The sequence below is a fragment of the Pezoporus wallicus genome, unplaced genomic scaffold (genome assembly GCF_028554395.1).
Source record: "Pezoporus wallicus isolate ANWC-B61680 ecotype Strahan unplaced genomic scaffold, APGP_CSIRO_Pwel_v1 scaffold_7402, whole genome shotgun sequence".
NCBI classification, from domain to species: domain Eukaryota; kingdom Metazoa; phylum Chordata; class Aves; order Psittaciformes; family Psittacidae; genus Pezoporus; species Pezoporus wallicus.
Genome location: NW_026641037.1, coordinates 2,585,947 through 2,605,207, shown reverse-complemented (window position 1 = coordinate 2,605,207; position 19,261 = coordinate 2,585,947). Strand labels below are relative to the sequence as shown.

The window sequence follows — 19,261 nt, the reverse complement described above, 5'->3', positions numbered from 1 at the left end:
GCCGGGCTGGGCCGTGGCGGGCCAGCCGGGCACAGCGCCGCTGTAGCTGCAGCCACAGGGGCTGACGGAAGGATACGAAAAGGCCGCGCGTCGCAGGTGGGGCGGGGAGGTGGCCGTGTCCCCCCATCCCCGCGGGGAGCTGCCATGAGGTGAGGCCCTGGGCCGGCGGGCAGACTGGGAACTGGCCCTCCCCTCCCCTACCCGGCGGTTCAGCGCGGGCTCTTCACTGTGGGATCAGCGCCTGTCGGCGGGAAGCGCGGGGTGCGTACGATCCGGGGGTGTCTCTGCCCTGCCCCTCCCCTCCCCCGCGGCCCGGCGCCCGCCGCGCCGGCGGGGCTGTCGCGGCCTGAGAGGTGCCGCTTGCTTCCCCTTCGCCGAACTGCAGGGAGCGGTGGTGGCGGGCGGGAGGTGCTGCCGCCGCCCTGAGGTCGCGGCGGCCCCAAGGAGCGGACGATGGATGGGGAGGGCGAAGCGGATCTCTCAAGCGACAAGGCGGCGCCGCGGTGGAAAAGGAGGTCGACCCCCCGGCCGCAGTCCCGTGTCTGGAACAAGCCCCGGCCCCAGTCGTACCAGAGCCCCAACGGGGTGCTTTTCACCGACTTTCCCGTGGAGGACAGGTGCACCTTCACCGTAACTCAGCCTTCCGGCACCATCGGCACCTGCCTAGGCAGCAGAGCGTTGCGAAGGAGCCCCTTGTTTTTCAGCTCCAGCATGGGATCGGTGTCCAACGGGACGGTGCGGCCTCCAGCCCGTCAAGCGATCTCCCCTGAGCGGTCCTCTCAGGTGCTCCCTATGGTCTCCAACAGTTCTGTTGGTGTCACTGCCAACGGCACCATTACCTCACCGGGAAGCCAGCTGGGTCGGCCCCTCAGGATTTCCAGTCAGTCAGCACTTTCACCACAGCGAGAGCGGATTGTTTTCACGGGCAGCCCTCAGCTCTCACCTACTGGAAACACGTCTTCCCCTAGTAACAGCAACGCGGCAGCGCTGCCCTTGCAATACAGCCGGGTTTCCAAAATGCCAGAGAAAGTACCGCCGGTTTCGCAGGCGATTTCCCCAGAGCAAGGAGTGCCTCCTCAGAGGCCTGCATCCCCTCGGGATCAGCCTGCCATCCTGAGCACCAACAGCCCCGCCGCTCTCAAAGTAGGCACGCAGCAGATCATTCCTAAGAGTTTGGCTTCCGAAATAAAGGTAACGAGTAAAGCCAACAGCCAGAATGAGGACATGAGCAAGAGAGTGCTGAAGGTCCGCAGCATGGTGGAAAGCCTCAGCGTGCCTTTGGTTGCCGACGCTGAGGAAGAGGCTGAGGGTGACTTGGAGAGTCCAGGGACCCTGCGTCGCGGCCTGAGATCAACATCCTACCGCAGAGCGGTGGTAAGCGGTGTGGACATCGACAGCTCTAATAATTTTAAGAAAAAGAACAGGATGTCACAGCCCATACTTAAAGCAGTTGTTGAAGATAAGGAGAAATTTTCGAGCCTGGGGAGGATAAAGGTAAGTTGTGTTGATCAGTGGCATGGGGATTTGAGTAGTGTAGGTTACACTGGAGTGTAATTTGCAGTCTCTCTTGTCTGTAAATGCTGGGGGGGGAGGGGGGGTGTTCAGTTTTCTTTTTGCTACCTCCGAACTTTATATGGATGAGTCTCACAGGTCACTTCCAAGTGTTGCTTTCAAAGTAAAGTGGCAGAGGCTTCAGGGACATGATTACTGTGGAAATCTGGGCAGTTCCAAACTGTGTTAATGGTAGTCTCATGCTGCGTTTCTTGCTGGATTCCCCAGCACGTTGAGGTTTTCTTTCACAATCAAGATGATGTTTTAAAACCTGTTTTCCAGAAAGTAATAATAAAACCAGAAAAAAAAAACCAACGTAATAAAGACACAAAGTCTGCTAAAGTAGTAGCATCCTCCCCTACTCCTCTGTCTGAGACATAACTTTTAAAATATTTTTAAAAATCAGAGTGAGGGTTTGTTTTTTTTTTTTTGTGGGGTTTCTTTTTGTTTGTTTTGGTTTGTAATTGGTAGGGACCACTTCAGGTATCTTTTTATACTTTTAATGCCTGCAAGTAAAAGCTGAATGTCTGTTTATAGTTTTTGGTTGTAATCCCTTAGGAGTAGTAGATCTATATTTAATGTTAGCATTTTCAAATTGTAAAGACTTCCTGAAAATCTTTTTACTTGAACATACAATATAGTAATCTTCTATTCCTTCTTTTTAAATACAGTTTGTTACTTTAAAAATGTATTTGTTACATTCTGCACAGTTTTTAATTGTGTAATAAAGTACTCCAGGCTGACGGGCTAATGCTGTAGCTATTGAAATAATTATCAGCTCTATGACAATTTTCAGTGAAATTAAAAATTATGGTTTGTGAAAATGCTACAAGTGGTGAAATAGTAACTGATTAAATTGTGAACTCCTACAGCATAGGAAGGTGGTTTGTTTTGGTTTGGTAACAGATTTGTAACAGTAAGTTGTATTTAAAATAGGAGGACATGATGTTGTCCTGTCCTTACACCCTAAACTCTTTTTGCTGATAATATTTTCTTTAAATAGACCTCTTAGACCATAAGACTTGTTGCACCAAAAGAGCTGTTTTATTTCAGGGGTTTCTTTAGTCTTATCATTAGTTTACAGAATATTTGATGTGGCTGTTATTTGTAGAGTGTGTGGAAAGTGGCAGCTGCTCAGTCCTGCACCTTATGTCCTCGTAGGAAAGGCCCAGTGACAGGGGACAAGTTGAGAGTTCATTGAATTCTTGTAAAGCTAGTAGTATACTACGCTTTTGAAGCGTAGGAAAATGAAGCATTTGGGACAAATACGTATAAAAAGCACACAAGAGAAGGAAAACTAGAGCAGATTTTCACCTTTTGTGTGGAAACAATCATTTTCATGAATACGTGTCCAGCTCCAGAAGTTTATAGATTAGGGTCTGTCAATTTGGTGCCTAAGTATCAAATAAAACAGAAGCTCTTGGTACTGTTGGTTATTTTTGCATTCTTCTTTTAATGTGTATTCATCTCTTTCATGTTAAAATCGTCAGAAGAAAGTGCTGAAAGGACAAGGAACGTTTGATGGAGAAGGTAAGTCCTTTTCTGTACAGACTTGATAATATGCTCAATCACGAGAAATGAACTTCAGGATCATTTTGCGCACTTTCGTATGTAGTCAAAGGCTAAGTACCTTGTTTTACAGTAAACTGGCTAGAATATGGAACTGTAACTTTGGTTCTAGACATACTTTAGAGACTATTTTAAAGAATACAGAATGGCAGGCTAAAAATTGGGGTTTAGAGGCTTCTTTTGCATTCAAACTCCTGTCCCTCCTAGAAGATAAACTGACCAATGTGTCCATATCAGCTCTGACAGTTCTTTAGAATTACATGGATGAGGCTTATTCTTCCTCCATTTGGCACTGCCTTCCTGCCTGTTCCTGGTGTCTCCTCCCAGGTGCAAGATGTAACTTTTGTGCATCAGCTAATGGGTTTGGGGTAAACACCTGCAGCAGGTGCCTGAATTGTTGCTCCTTGAGTTTATGGTTCATGCAGCTATTTCACTCTTTTCCTTGTAAGGCAAGGGTGCTGGAGTGAATTCTTTGACTTCCTAATACTCTTGCTACAAGTTTCAAGTTCGTCAGAAGAATGCTGTCTGTGTATCTGTTTTTTATGTTACTCATTAGTTCCAGGCTTTGCCAAGTTTGCTGCTTTTCTCAGTATTTTGACATGAAAAAAATCTTTCCTGGCTATGAGTCCATGGCAGTTTCATTGTAACAACTGCTACTTTCTTGGCTTTTATTTGCTAGATGCCTCCTTAAGGTCATCTCAGCTGCTGTGTTGCCTTCCTTTTCTTCTTGTTTCTATTCAAAACATTCCACTTTATCCTCTCTGCATCACCCTGTCTTACTTTCAGCTTTCTAACGCTATCTCCTGATGATGCTTTCTACGTTATCTTCCAGTGGCTTCCTTTTATCTTGGACTGATCCCAACTAATAACTTTCTCTGTAATGCCTCTCAGAATTCAGTTGCTGTACACAATTTCCTGACTTAAAAGTGTATAAACTATACAGCCATGTTCCAAAGAACAAATACAAAAGGCCAGACCTTGTGTAAGATTTAGCCACAGCTATATGGTCTGAGCAGGTGAAACAGATCCAGCCAGCTTGGTGTAAGACCTCAGGAGCTGCAGCTGTGCATGGAGCAGCTACACCTTTTGCTCCTTTCTCTTGTAGGGGAAGATTAGCTATTGTCCAAATCCTGGCCTGTCTCTGCACTACTGTTTAGAGTTTGCTTTCTTAGCACTTAATCCTTCTTTGTTATTTTGGCCTCAAATTTCTCTGTCCTTTTCTGACTGCTTTTAAAAAGGGTGTGTGGTAAGGAGGTTGGGAAATGGAAAAGTTATGCTCCACACCTGCATTTCTTTGCCATTGATATTACTGAATTAATATTAATACCAAATTAATACTGAAATACATAATGAATGTATTTTACCTCAAGGTTCATAGGCCTCCTGCTTACCCAAGCAAGCTTGGGAGTTTCTGTTTGGAATAACTTGACCTCAGATTGCTGAAATTTGGATCATTACCTTCTTTTAGTGAAATGCAAAGATGGTAATTTAAAGCTGACAAAGTTGGTATGGATAGTGGATTTACAATGGTCTGGTAGATTAAAATAGCTAGACCTCCAGATTAATGACTCTGTTCTACTGACATGCTTGTTCCATTTTTAAATTGCTGGCTAATTATGAGACATTGTACAGCAAACCAAGGAAGAAAAAATTGTTTTCTGCTTTTTCTTGACAAAGGATGCATCTGTTTTTTAATTCAGTCAGTGTGGATCTTCTTGGTAGCGGTACAGTGATCCATTGTTACTGTGCTGCACCATTGTCCATCCTAAATAAGATGCTATCTTTGTCTTGTGGAGTTTGTGAACGGCACATTGACATTTTGGTTTCTTTCATTGTTTAGATGTTAACTTACAGTTTTTATGAAAACAACTAAGCTAACTTTCTAGCAATTAATGGCATATTGGTGTTGTTTTATAGAAGATGCTGTATTATATCAGAACTATAAAGAAAAAGCTTTGGACATAGATTCTGATGAAGAGTCTGAGCCTCGAGAGCAGAAATCAGATGAAAAGATTGTTTTTCACTGTAAGCCCCTGAGATCAACATGGAGTCAACTGTCTGTTGTAAGTATTTGATCATCACATAGCCAGACAAAGACGGAGTATCTAACAATCTCTTGAAGCAAGTCTCTTTACTTGGTACTGGAGTTTTTGGATGAAGTTTGTCACCTTTTCTGTTCCAAAATATAAGATGTCTCTGAATACTTATTTTTTTTCCTCCAACAACTTTACAGCTATTGAGATGTTATTAATCCAAATCCAGAGGTCTCAATTTAGCTTTTGTCTAGGTTTTATATAAGGTAACTCCAAAAGCTTAAGGAAAGCATAAATCATATTTTAGCAGTCAATGCTAGTAGGTATAGACTGATGCTCCTGCCAGAATCAGTTTCTTTGGTTACCTGACACCTTCCTTTTTCTAGTATAGGTGTTTGTCGGCTTCTGTGGCCACACCACAGAGTGGTTGGAGTATGTGATTGAAATTACCAAGAAAAAACCTGTATAGTTTTAAGATGAAATTAAATACAAGTTCGAAATGTAAAGGAATTAATACTTAATATTTTTACACTTTTAAGATGCTGATTTTTTTTTTGTTGTTGTTTCTTTTTTTTTGTCCAGCAGAGCTTAAAAAGAAAAAAGAAGTATGTCTCTTGCACACAATTGCCAGTGTGGCAGTGTCGGCCATACTGCTGCAGGTCCTTAGAGTTATGGTTCACAGGCATGCATGATGATGCGTCTGGCTGTTCTGAATGACCTATGGTCAGAAAGCTCAAAAAGACCATTTTACATCCTCACAGTGTGTGAACTCGAAGTGAAATCTGTGTAGTTCCTTTGTTGTTCTTCATAGTTTGCTTTCAGTGAATTGGAGCTGTGCAGACCAAACTTTAATCGGGACTTAGTCCTGTTCATTTTTTTTAATTGCTAAACTTTAGTTTTCTTTTTGTAAAGACAACATGGAAGTCCTGATCAATTACTAGTCTTTGTTTCTGTGCAATTGAGAGAGTTAATTTTAGGGTCCTGTATTTGGCAAGGACACAACTTTACTGATCCGTTAAGCAGGGGGGAGTGCCTGTGTGAATTCACTAAAAGGGTGAATTATACTAAAGAAAAGCTTCAGTTAGTTACAAGCAAGTTTCTGCCAAATTGTTCTGAATAGCTGTAAGCCTCCTTCAAGTTGGTTTGACAGGATATATTTAAAGGAAACCATTTTAGATGGTGGTATTCTACTATACTTAGCAGAGTCTGTGAAGGATCTGCAGTGGATTTTTCTTAGCAGCATTGTTAAACAAAGTAGAATTTGCTGTTTCAATCAGTACAGTAAACTTGCTAGCTTCCCTCTTAATAAGATGGCAAATTAATGATGCTAGTTAATACTTTACAGGTTTTCATTGTATGCATGATTTTGAGATGAAAGAAACTAAAAAAAAAACCTGTTTCTGTGGTTAATTTTATCCTTTGATCATTTCTGTGGCTTCTGGATGTATATCCCTAAAATGAAGCATTTGGGATTTCTGTTGGGTTTTGTTTATGTAATTTGTATCATTATGTAGAACCTCATCTTTGTATGTGGTATAAGAAAGATTATTATGTGGCATGATCACCTAGGATACTTGACCGCTAGGGTCATTGGCTATATGTATCCTATATAAATTAGTTACTGAGGCTCAGCAAAATCTTCTAAGGCTATTTAGATTGTCTAGAAGAGCTGTCTTAGAGATGTTGATGACCTTTTGCAGTTTAAGATATTGAAATATGAATCCCTCTCGTTCAGTAATTATAAAGAAAGCATAAGAATGTGGTTTTGAAACGATGTGCTTAATGAAAAAAAAATGTGCTTAATATTGTAAAATGTTTGTTTATAATGAAGTCAACTAGGTTGGGGCTTTTTTTCTACCTCCTAGGCAAGCTAGCAGTTATGTTCATCAGCTGAAGTATTTTGGAAGGAATGCTATTCAGTAACAATAATAATTTCAAAACCATTAATTTATCATGAGACCAAAATAATATAAAGATCATTTCAGTAAGAGAACCTTCCTGTACCGTGCTCACGGTTATATAAACCAACTTGTGTCTTTGTGATTTCTAGCACAGGAAACTTCCTCATTGTCTTTACTTGATTTACAAGATTGAAAGTGAGGAGTATATGGGAAAAGGGAGTGCACTGTGAAAACAAAATACGGGAATCTGAATCTCATTGTATCTGGGTTTATAACTCTGAAAAATCTATGCATTGTCAATGTGTATTAAAAAGTGAATGTGGAATTGTAATAGCAAGTCATCTGGAAAATGGTTTCAATGTATATTATGAAAGAGGGAAAATACTATGTTTATGGTATTTGTTAGCAGTGACTATGCTAGGAAATCAAGTGGAAAGAGAGGAGAAAGAATCCACTCTTTCTGTAGGATGTTTCTTTGGCCATATAGGCTTGACAGCTATATGGAATTGTCAAATCCTTTGATAATAAAAGGGCATTTCTGTCTTCCTGCAGTGTATGCACAAATGTGAAACTAAGATTGAGCTTTTAAGGGGACATTTAAAGGTGCTGTTTAAACCCAGTTCATTTCACATTTCTCTCTTCAACCCTCTTCTTTAGGTTCCTATTACAGATCAGACAGTAGTATCTAAGATTAGTTCAGCTAGCAGTATGTAAGCAGATGGTTATGTAAGGAGCTACCTTATCTACTATCTCTGTTCCTTCCAACCTTCATCTATTAATTTTAAAGTTTAATTTAGGGAGCATGACTAGTATTTCCAAGATGTATTCCAATAGAATCTTGCAATGTTTTTGAAGAATTTCAAACAAATCCTAGGCAGTGATACCAACTTGTGCATGATATTGAATGTGTTTACTTTCCAACAAATGCAGCATTTGGTGGGTGTGGATACTGAGTATGTGCATTATTGTGCATGCAAAGAATCACAGCAGTGGTTAGTTTGGAAGAGACCTCTTGAGTTTTCTTGCCTCTGCTCAAGGAAGGTCATTTAGAATAAGTTGTCCAGGACTGTCCAGTAGTCTTCACTGTTTCCATAGGTGGAGACCTCGCTGCCTCCCTGGGCAACCCATTGCAGAGTTTGACCACTGCATCAGACTGGTGGACTTTTGACTTTGATGTCTGGTGTTCCAGGTTATTACCATTCAGCCTGGAGAATGATATATGTTCACTTTTCATTACTACTGTCAATGCTGCTGGATTCTTACAAATATTCTTGAGATCTAGCACTGGAAACGGATATCCCATGGTCTGGGTAATGCTCATAATTATTGAAGTATTTAATATTAAATGGGTGTTTTAGGATTAAGTCCTCCATATCATGCCCAGTAGATTCCATGTATTTATGTAGCACTGCACTGAGATTTTGCATGTTCTCTCAGCTGCTCTCTCTCTGACCCAAGCTTTGGTCATCTTATCTGTTGTTTTTCTGATCATCTTCCTCTCATCTGGGACAAGCACAGTTGTGATTTTTTTTTTTTTCATTAATTTAGAAACATGCTGCAAGTTGCTTTACCAGGTTACTCAGTGTCGCCTTTCCATGGTTGTCTCTTGTCTGTGGTATCAAACAAAAACTACCTTGTTTTACTGTTGAGGAGCTTCATGGCAAATCTTTGTGTTAGCTCTTGTTTCTCTCCCAGTATCAAAGGGTGGATGTTCAGTTTGGTTTATGGTGCAACCCCTTAACTATATTTCTCAAAGAATTACTTCTGGTGAATTCTCCCACTGCAGCGCCTCCTTATTCTGGAGGAACTTATTGTACATAACCACTGAGGTAATCTGTTGTTCTGTTACCCTTTCCTCCTTATCTCCATGGTTTAATCAGTCATAACTTATTGCTGGAAAACAGCAGTCCAGTGTGATAGTAAGATTTTTTTGTAGCTGTAGTGTTGGGCCTCTTCTGTTCTTCCTGGTTATGTTTTTAGCTTGTATTAAGATTTTGTTTGCACAGTATCACAAATGTGATTTTTTTTTTTTTTTTTTTTTTTAGGCTATTTCAGCTAAAACATTTTGGACACTTCAAAGTAGGAGTTGAATTTTCTCTCGTAGAGTATGCCAAAAATAGTCTCCATATTTGAGTGTCTTTCTTTTTGAAAATGTTGCTGTTGATCAAGAATATAAGGTTGAGCCATTTGTTTATTACTGTGTACATTAATATGTACTTTGCATGTACACACCCATGTATGACAAAATAATGATCACGAAACACAGCTACAGCTTTCTGAACAGAATACTGCAGTTGTTGCATCGACCTCACAGGAAATTTGCAGTTGCTGTATTAACAGGAAGCATTGAAATATCTTGGATATGTTCATAGGTATTTCCTGTGTTGGCATATTTTTAGAAAAGTCTTCCACTGCATCCAGAAAAAAAGTGACACTGTACTTCCTAGTGAGTGCTTTAAACCTTTCAGGTCGTTGATTGAAACGTACCTTAAGAGTGTAGTAGAAAGGCATCTAATCAGTTCTAGCTTGGTATTCAGAAGTGTATGCTTGTGGTGACACAGGAATCTGTAACTCTTATTCAGAAGAAAAACTGCTCAAACTCTGGAATATTTATGTTGGTTTTGTAAGTATGTACATGTGTGTATATGCTATGGTGTGCACACAAACTAAAGCACAGCAATTCTAAATGTTGTGTCATCTTTACTCTTGAGCCTGCTCTCCAAGTTTTGGGTGCCTGGTATGCAGGAATAAAATGAGGTATAAAATATCCTTTAAAATTCCAGGGAACAAGTAGAGCAAGAAGACAACACTCTTGACAATAGTACTTGAGGAGCTTTTGGAGAAGACTGAAAAAAAATGAGAGAATCTATATGCATCTGCTAGGTCTCATGTCCCATGACATTTACTCTGCAAATAGAATAGTATCTTTCAGATGTGTAGTGCAGTGGATTTTCTCCTCTCCTCAGGTCCAGTGTGTTGTATGCGCATGACCCTACTGTTTTGGGGTCCTATGTGCAACACCCCTCTAAGAAATGTGTAGTCAGTTCTTCCTTGGCGCTTTGCTTTCTGGTTTGTTTTTTTAATACTTTCCTGTTAAATGGCGTAATGCATGTGATTTGCACCAGGAACAAATAAACTTCAAGGGTCTCTGGTGTGGAATTTGGTAGCTGAGCGTGTGACTTCAGGCTGTGGAAAACATGGCTATGGCTGCAGTTCCTGATGGTTGTCTGTGGAGAGCTGGGGCAGACTTGTCTTGGGTGATTTGGCTCTAGGGTGCCAAGTGGGGAGAGGCATTGTAGGGTTGAGAATAGAAATACAGGACTTCTCCATGTCTGTTTAGAGTAAAGCTGGAGCTCCTCTGAAATAATGTTTTGGCCAACACCAAAGGTCTCTACACCTTTAGATGTGTTTAACAAATGAATACACTGAGACATATCAGGCTGACTTGGAAAACAAACCTTGTGATGTGTGTGTGTCAGTCAGGAAATTATCTTGAAATGAGAAAGCAGTTTCTGTGTGTGTGTCTGTGTGTGTAAAATCCAGGGGTGCTGTGCATGGTGATAGTGATTTGACCGTGCATGTTCTTGCTGCAGTATTTCTGTGTTTGTGTCGTGGGATAGTTTTTAATGAAATTATTTAGGTTTTGATAAGTCAAATGGCAGATGTTTTTGACTCAATTTCTTATTTCTGCTGGTTCGTTACTCCCTTTCTGAAGTGGACAGATGCTTTAGCTGAATTATTAGTATGATGTTTTGATAGTCCTGTTGAGTGTTTTTTAAGTCACATCTTTTCCTACAAAAGATGTTAAGAATTTTAATTTTTTATATATATTTTTAGGTGAAGAAGAATGGATTATCAGAAGCGATCAGCCAGGAAGAAAGAAAAAGACAGGAGGTACTTTTTTGAAGTAACACACTCATTTTGGTTGATTGTTTAGGGATGCACTGTATGCCTCTTTTAATACTCTTTATTTGTTGATAAGGAGACAAGTTCACCACACTGCTTCCTGACCTGGAGTGAAGTATCTTCTCTCCCCAGGGAAAATAAATAACCAAAACCTGTGTGTTGCTGATGTGCATATGTCCCTGCCATGGGTCTCCTGCCAACATCCTGTGGGTCTTGCTGGAGAAGTGATTCCTAGGTATGCTCACTCCAGCAGATATGGCCTAGTTGATGGCTACTGGGCAGCAGCAGTCACTGCTGCATGCTGTGCCAGGGAAGGTGTACAATTAACCTGGTGTTCACAGAGGGTAGGAGGTGGCACATAAATTTTTAAAAGCAGTGAGGAGCAAAGAACAGCTTTTTACAATGCTCCTTAGTTGTAACTAATCCTGTGAAGTCGTGAACAATTCTGAACACGCGAACGGTGTGTATCTGGTGTAACTAACCTTTCTCCTTTCACACTGAAATGAAGTAGGTGCTTCCATGCTGGCAGCAGTACAGGCAACAGCAGCAATTACTGATGTAGTTACCTTATCTCTCTCTGTCTTTCTCCTTTGATCCTTTTGTCCTCTAGCTTTACTCTTTCTCTTTGCTCCTTTTGTCCACTTGATCTGCTTTACCCTCCTTCCTTACTTACAGGGGCTATATCAAAATGAATGAGAGGTGTTGAAAAGAATAGCGTGACCTAGCCAGCTATATCCCTGCAGTTCTTGAGGTATGTCCTTAACAGGGAAAACAAAACAAAAACCAAGTGTTGTTTTTTTTCTAATAGAAACACTAGCATTTCCTGCTGTGGTAATTTGTTCCAGTGTCTTCATTTTGCTTCAGGACATACCTCGGTGAATATAGCCCAGTGAGATGTGACGGGTATTTTCTGTGAAGCTTAGAGTATAGCAAGCCTCAAATGTTAATTTAGCTGTGTAACCTACAGCTGCTGTGTTCATTCCTGAAATACAGAAACATCTTGTGTTACATACATGGGATTTAGGCAATGGTTTGTTCATTTTGGGTTTTGGTATTTGTTTCTTCCATAGTGTTACTACATTTCCTTGGCTGTTTTCTTTTGCTTGGGGAAAATGCAGTGCAGCAATTCAGGCCATGTGTCCTGCTTTTGTCTCCTCCTGCTGGGAAGCTTTGAGGCATGATGCATTTATTTCAGTCATATCCTTCAGCTGAGTTTAGCCTATGTTTCCTGGAGTCATATTTACATCCTTTCAAAGAGAACAAGTTCTTTAGATGCCTTTTAAATGTAAAGTCTTCAGTGTTATCATAAATGTTTTCAAGCCTGATAGGGTTTTTTTATTTGAATATTAGAGGCCTATTCTTTCAGAGAGTGTCTAAATAAATACTCTGAAGATGTAGTTGTACTACCAAGTTTTCCTTATGCTGTATTTTTTTAAATTGCTCATTATCGGTTGTTCTTTATCTAGTCTTTAAATTGCTTTTTAGAGCCTATTAGATTATTTTTGCCATTATAACATATTGTCACTGCAGAAAAAATGTTTGCTTATTACCTTGATTAAATGTCAGTGTCATACAGTCATACACATACCATCTTTCAGAACACATTAGTGAGATGGATCTCTGTGCATCTTTTGTCTAAACAATAGACAGACTGATGTGAACTGAAACTTTTTTGATGTTTTATTGTAAGCTGGGAACACTTAACTGTGCCATATGTATACAAACTGCAGTATGCATCTGGCCTTTTGAGAGTGTTTCCTGTCCATCAGGAGTCAAACCTCTGCTTACCTTGCTATCAGGCAAATGAACCACAGAATGGTTTCAGATGTCATTCATAAACAGTGTTAGCAAGCACCTGGTAAACAACCACATTCAGAGGCTGGGGTGGTGTAGTTACTGTATGTCAAAGTCAAGATTGTTCCTTAATCGTTTTTTATTCTCCAAAATGTGTTTGGGTCATGGTAAGATGATACACTCTCCCTCCTTACACATTAGAAGCAAAGAATCTTTCTTTGTCTGACTTTGTTCTGAATTTGTTTAATGACTTTCTGTTACCAAACTGGGAAGATATCCATGAGGGTCTTCAGTAAAAGCATGAATAAAACCCTTCCAGAACAATAATAGGAGAGCTTATATATTTGCCTGTGTTGAAAAATGTCTGGGTAGAAACGAATTAGACATGGTACTCTACAGCAGTTGTTAGGTAAATCCTTTCTTTGTGAGCACAGCTGGCAAAGAGGTACAGTGAGACTGAAGACTGGAAACATAACTGCCAGGCAGAGGCCAAAATACCCTTTTGGGGCACCTTTCTGTACATTGTTTGCTGAACAGTGGATAGGTTTGCCACCAGAGTTTGGTTAATGCGTATGCTCTCTATAAATTCTTGAGGCTGATGAGCTTGGCAGGTAGTTTAACAGTGTTTCAGGGATCACCTTTGCAAACCTTGTGCAGCAGTTTTGACTCTTGAGAGTAGTATGTAGTATGTTGTAGCTGTTACCCAACTGTTGCTGTATCTTTCATCAGATCCCTTCAGCTTTTTAAATAGATAGTAAGATAGACTACTAGTACATACATTAAGCCTCCTTTGCTTGTTTCTGTAATGGCCTTGTAGGTTTTCTGTGAGTGCAGTCATGTTTGCACTGCTTCAGCCTTTAAGGCTTCAGCTAAAGCAAATTTTGTTTTGTTCTAAGAAACCCAAAACTTGTTATTTGATTATGAAGATCCCAGTTCTTTGAGGAAGACTATTTAGAAAAGTAGGAATAATTTTCAAAGCACAGCCTGGGAACAATGAGATTCAGGATACCCAAGAGAAATTGTATTTGGTTAAAAGCTTACCTTAGTAACACCAGCAGAATTCACTAGGTTGGAACTCTAAGAAATCTTATGAACAAATGTCCCTTGGAGAATGTTTTGCATTTTTTTTCCTATTATGGTTTGTCTCTTTTGGTGGTTGGAAATAGGAAGACTACCTTCAACCTGCCTATAGTTTCCCTTGCCTTTACCTGGTCAGGGAAGAGCAGGGTTTCTCTATTGCATGTACATAAGACCATCTGAGTGAACTCCTTCTCCAGACTGTAAGCTGCAAGACTGTTTTTCTGTTTGTAGAGCCATGGGCATTAGCCTTTCTAAATACTCAGACCTGAGCTGTGTCATTGAAAGTACATGTTTCTCCTTCAGTTTGAGAATGCTTAGAGAAGTTAGTTGCAAATAACTAATGAAATTACAGATACAAGTATTAACATTAGTTACATTAAAAACAAAGTTATATTGCTACCTCTGCTGATTGTATAATTCTATGTTAGTAATGCTTGGAAGGTAGCACTGATGACAAATATGACTTAGTGGAGCTCTTGACAGAAGGGCTTAGGGAATTTTTTTTCCATGTATATGCATACAAGAGCTCTATTAGTCCAACAGCACGTAAAGCCTAGAGAGGGGAAAGATGTCTAAAAGCTGGATAGGTTTTTACATGAGATGAGCATTTCCATAGAAACAAGTAAGTGAATTTCAAAGTCCATTAAAAGTTTGCTTTGTGTCAGCCAGCTGATGAAAGTTACCATGGCCACCCTTTAAGTGGTAGGGTGATAGAACAGAGTTGTTTGTGGGAGGAGAGGGAATTTGCTGGAGGTGTCTCTCTGGTGCCTGGTCCCTAATGCCTGAAGGGGATGGTGGCTGCTGACCCTCCTGTCTGCTCTGCCTCCAGGCTTCTGGCCCTGCTGCACATAGCTCCTGCAGCTTGGTTTATCCGGTGCCTGCTCTGGATGACTAAAGCCTAAATTTTATGAAGGAAAACTTTGCTTCTCTGCAGATGCTGGCAGAGTTCAGTTACACGTGATGCTTTCAGGTAAATAGCTTGTCAGCTTCCGTTTAAAAATTGAAAAAGCAAATACTGGCTGGTCAACAGTAGTATGACTGAGAGAAGCTTCCAGGTGGACCACAGAAACATACATGTTTTTTAATTTGAAACCAAACCACCCAACAGCAAACCCCATGTTTCATGAGTAAGAATGGGGAATGATTGCAGTTGGTGTTACGTTTGTTTTTTTTTTTTTTCTTCAAACTCTGTTTGCAGTTGCATTGAAATGTCTGAATATAGACTATTTTAAAAAGTTTTTGGTGGGATTTTTTTTCCCCTTGTATTAAGTCACTCATTTCTAAGTAAACAATGCAGCTATCATGGAAATGAATGTTTATGTTGCAATTGCTATCTTACATTCAGTAACTTTACTTTGCACCCCTCCTCCACATTTTCTTTTAACAAAACAAACAGAAAAGAAACCAAAAGAGAAAAGCCTAGTCCATAATAAGCCTTTTCTTTCCTCACTCCACTTTGCAGGCAATATTTGAAGTGATATCTTCTGAGCATTCTTATTTGCTGAGCTTGGAGATTCTGATCCGGATGTTTAAAAATTCGAGGGAACTGAGCCTCACGATGACCAAAACGGAGAGCCATCACCTCTTCTCCAATATCACAGATGTTTATGAAGCAAGCAAAAAGTAAGTTTAGCAATGCATGTCTACATTTAAAAAAATATACTGTAAAAAAATTATATTTAAAATTTAGTAATTATAAATTTATTTGTATTTTTAATTATGCCTGAGGGGTGATTACTGGAAGTCAAAATATTGTTCAGGCAAGTAATGGAACGCAGTATGCAAAATAGTGTCTTTGGTGTTACCACAAAATGCAGGAGCAGCTGCCACGTTGCAAATTCAGCAAAAAATTAGGCCTGACTTTAAGAATGAGAAGTCAAGTGTTGCACATCTTAATATGTGGAGTCTTAGTTTTCGATAAGCTGTAAATAAATGAGAATGGAACTTGAATTTTTCTTCTTTGAGAGCACTGAAATATATGTGCTCTGCAATGCTGGAGAGTCATTTAATGGAACACAAACAGCTGAAGTTTTACTTTGCTAACCATAGGTTCTGGTTTTGTAATGTGAACAAGCCCTTGTCTTATATTGTATTTTCCTTATATAACTTAGAGGTAGCTCCTTGAATAGCGGAGCTTTGTTTAGTACAACTTTATTGATATATGGTATTGTTTGCAGACTGAGGCTCTGCCTTACCTATACTCTTGTTCTCTGAAGCATCTTGCTCTTACTTGGAAAAATCTTAGCTTTTCTCACCAGAATACTCTTTTTTTTTTTTTTAAGTTGGACGGTTTTTTACTTTTCTGCCTGTACTGCTTTAGTAAGAGCACTTACAGGTAGGCTGGACTGGAGGTGTCCAGTTATTGTTTTAATACTTGTTGGGACATACAAGCAAGTTTCTCACTGAAGTCTGAAGTAATCATATATAATGACAACTGTTCTTCCAAAACTAGTTTGAAGATGGGAAGGCACAAATAGCAGTGGACACACACATGAATTTGACAGAATCACCATGCCACTGTGCTTAAGTTCACATTTAATGGGGTAGGAATGGTATTAGTTTATCTGAAAATTGGTAGGGAAGGACAGACCATGGTGTTTTTTAGTAGAAATAAATATCCTTCAAGCAGTTCCTAAGGAAAATGTTGATACATTAAGCATGCATAGCTAGTCTTTACAGTCCACCAAATTATCCCTAGTGTGCCATTATTAAACGGAAAAATGGAGCAAGAGTTTCATACTTGCTCTTAAGAATGGACTCTTGCCAGTGATTTCCTTGATCAGTTGAATCACTGTTTACTTTCTGTGGAGCACTCAACGTGCAGAATTGCATCATACTGTGTGACTGTGGTATCTTTTATGTAAACAGCACAGGCATTTTAGTGTTTAGGAACAGTGCTTGTGCACACCACAGCACCTGACACCAGGGACTTGTATTTCTATTAAAAAGATCTGCTGTGCTGGGCTTTTTGCCCCCTTTTTTCACTTTGGTAAGTTTCCTCAGTACCAAATCAATAATGAGCAAAATGGACACGCTACAAATATTGCCTAATGAAGAGGAAATGTTGGCAGACCACGATACAAATGCTGAAGAGTCTTGTTTATGACTGCTGATAATTACTGCCATCATTATTTAATATGGGACATGTATACAGATGTGCACTCCACAGTGTACTGCAGAGTTATAAATACTCAAAACTCTATTCTAAAAAGTTGTTTAACGAGGCTTTACTTTTGTATAATTTGTTCATTGTCTTGGCCTGTTTAATAGCAATATCAGCAGGTAAAGTACTAAAACATAAAGTCTGTGTTTCTTTTCTTACGTCTTCTTTCCAATTTGAAATAGCACAATGGCTAAAAGATGCACACTGGCCTAGATAAGGTACTGATTATCTTAACTAGAGCACTGTACAGCTTTAAATGTATCTTTCTACCTGTGGAACAGAAAAATATTAGCCTTCTTTCAGAAGTGGGGCTAATGGTTGGATAGGAATCTGTAAGGCTGGGGATATTGCTGGAGTTGTTTCTTCCCACCTTTGCCAATTTTTAGGTTTTGTTTTGTTGGGTTTTTTTGGTTTGTTTTTTTTTTGTTCCCTTTTCTTTTGTCACCTTCTTGTAGAAACTGATGTTCTGAACTTTGTAGTGTTATACCTGCATTTACCTTTGTGGAACTTCTCAGGTGTCATGTTCCCATCATGATAATGTCCTTTCTTGGTGTCTGTTTCTCTGAAGTCCTATGAAGTCTGCGGAATCCTGCACCTCTTCTGCTGCAGTTTGATTTTGTCTTCTCAAGTTTCTGCAGTAATAAGATTTTGTTTTGTGGAGCATGCATGTGAGAGTCTAAAGTATCGCATCAAGTGCAAATCTAATTTAGGAGCTATAGAACAGTTGTACATTTATTTGGACTTAATTGGTATACTTTCATTTCTCCATGTCCCTGTTCCCTTCTGTTTCTCTTAGAGTTGAGGTCTTTTGCCAGGAGCAGGGTATTGTCTGAAGCCACAGCCATCACAGGAATGGGAGTTGCACAACAGCCATGTTGTCAGGAAGGGCAGGTTATCAGAGTCCTTATTTTCCAGGAGTAGTACTTTTTAAAGGTTTCTCCTTACATGAAATGTGAATTGTTAAAAGTATCATGAGCCCATATTTTGCTAGACAAACGCTGATGGTGCAGAACCATTGAGTTAGAGGGGAACTGACATCTTTTTTTAGAAAGCTTAATAGAAATCAAAGGTTTAATTGGGCTGCAGGCTTTGCGTCTTGTTGGGTTGTTTCCATAAGCCACAGCTGACTGTACTAGTATAGCTGTGTGAATCGGGGGGTGTTGTTTCCTGCATTGAAGAAGCCTTCCAAATCATTAAATCAACTTTAAGTCTCTCTCTCTTAAAATATTTAAAGCAGAGATGGGGGTAGGGAGAGCAGTATTTTTAGGGGAAATCTTACAGCCCTTTTGATTAACAGTCCTTAAAGGGAGGAGGAGGGAGTAGGGAGCAAGAATGGAAAAATACCACATTAGCCTAAAATTATAATCTTATTCTTTCTTGTCTGGAAAGGCTAATGCTTTAAGAACTTGGGTTTTTATAACTTGGCGTGAAACCAGAATTTATAATTCCTTTTTTAAACTTAAATGAAAACATATTTTGTTTCCTGAGTTATGCAATACTGTTGAACTATAACAGAACTTTCTGCTGCCTTTCTCCAACCTCATTCGTGTAAACAACAAAAGCGATTTTAGAACAGAAGCCTCTTGGTATCTCTGAACTATTATTTCCCATTTTCAAGGTCTTTCAAGGTAGCAAAAGACATCCTTTTATTATAAAATTGTAATAAAATCGAGCATGTGTCCCATTATGCTCTACTTCAAGCAGCATTTACTTAAAAATACAGAATCTGAGTATGACTGTAATTATCAGTGGTTTTGGTTGCTCAGAGTCTGGTGAGCTGAAGAATCTGAAATGATAAATCTCTTCAGACAAAATTGCTTAAAGCTTATATCTAGGAATTTTGAGTTAGAACATGTTTAATGGAAACTCTCCAGAAACGCCAAGATAGGCTTCTAATGCATGACAAGGCCATTTTGGATGGAACAAAGCTGCTTTTGTTAGAAGCAGAATACCGACAGCAAAGACTGTCTCTGCTTTTGGGAGCTCATTGGAATGTCCCTAACAAAAGAAGGGTTGATCTGAATAATTTGTGCAGCATACAGTGTGTTTATGAAAAGATCTTGTAAGGTGGCTTCAGAAAGCTTAAGTCTTATGTATTTGCCTGTACGTGAAATACTGGATTTCATAGCTGACAGAACACAAAATCATACAAATTGCAATCTGAGCCAGTGAGGGCTATTGGATTGAGATGTAAGCTGATGGGGAAGGCATAGGCCATTCAGGAAGCCATACAGGAATAAAAGCCTGTAGTCTGAGAATACTGT

The 19,261-nt window shown here is 39.8% G+C and overlaps 1 protein-coding gene across 3 annotated transcripts in view; it reads left to right on the top strand.

Moving 5' to 3' along the window:
• Positions 1-233: 233 nt before the first annotated feature.
• The window catches only part of ARHGEF26 (Rho guanine nucleotide exchange factor 26), a 58,483-nt gene continuing 39,455 nt past the window's right edge, over positions 234-19,261 (top strand). The window contains exons 1-5 of one of the 3 annotated variants that reach the window (XM_057421642.1): positions 235-1,494; positions 3,042-3,081; positions 5,041-5,183; positions 10,892-10,948; positions 15,297-15,457. In XM_057421642.1, the coding sequence (XP_057277625.1) occupies positions 454-1,494; positions 3,042-3,081; positions 5,041-5,183; positions 10,892-10,948; positions 15,297-15,457 (1,442 nt within the window). In that variant the 5' untranslated portion in view covers positions 235-453. Of the gene's footprint in view, positions 1,495-3,041; positions 3,082-5,037; positions 5,184-10,891; positions 10,949-15,296; positions 15,458-19,261 lie in introns of all 3 variants that reach the window. The other 2 variants (XM_057421641.1, XM_057421643.1) reach the window with 2 other exon arrangements.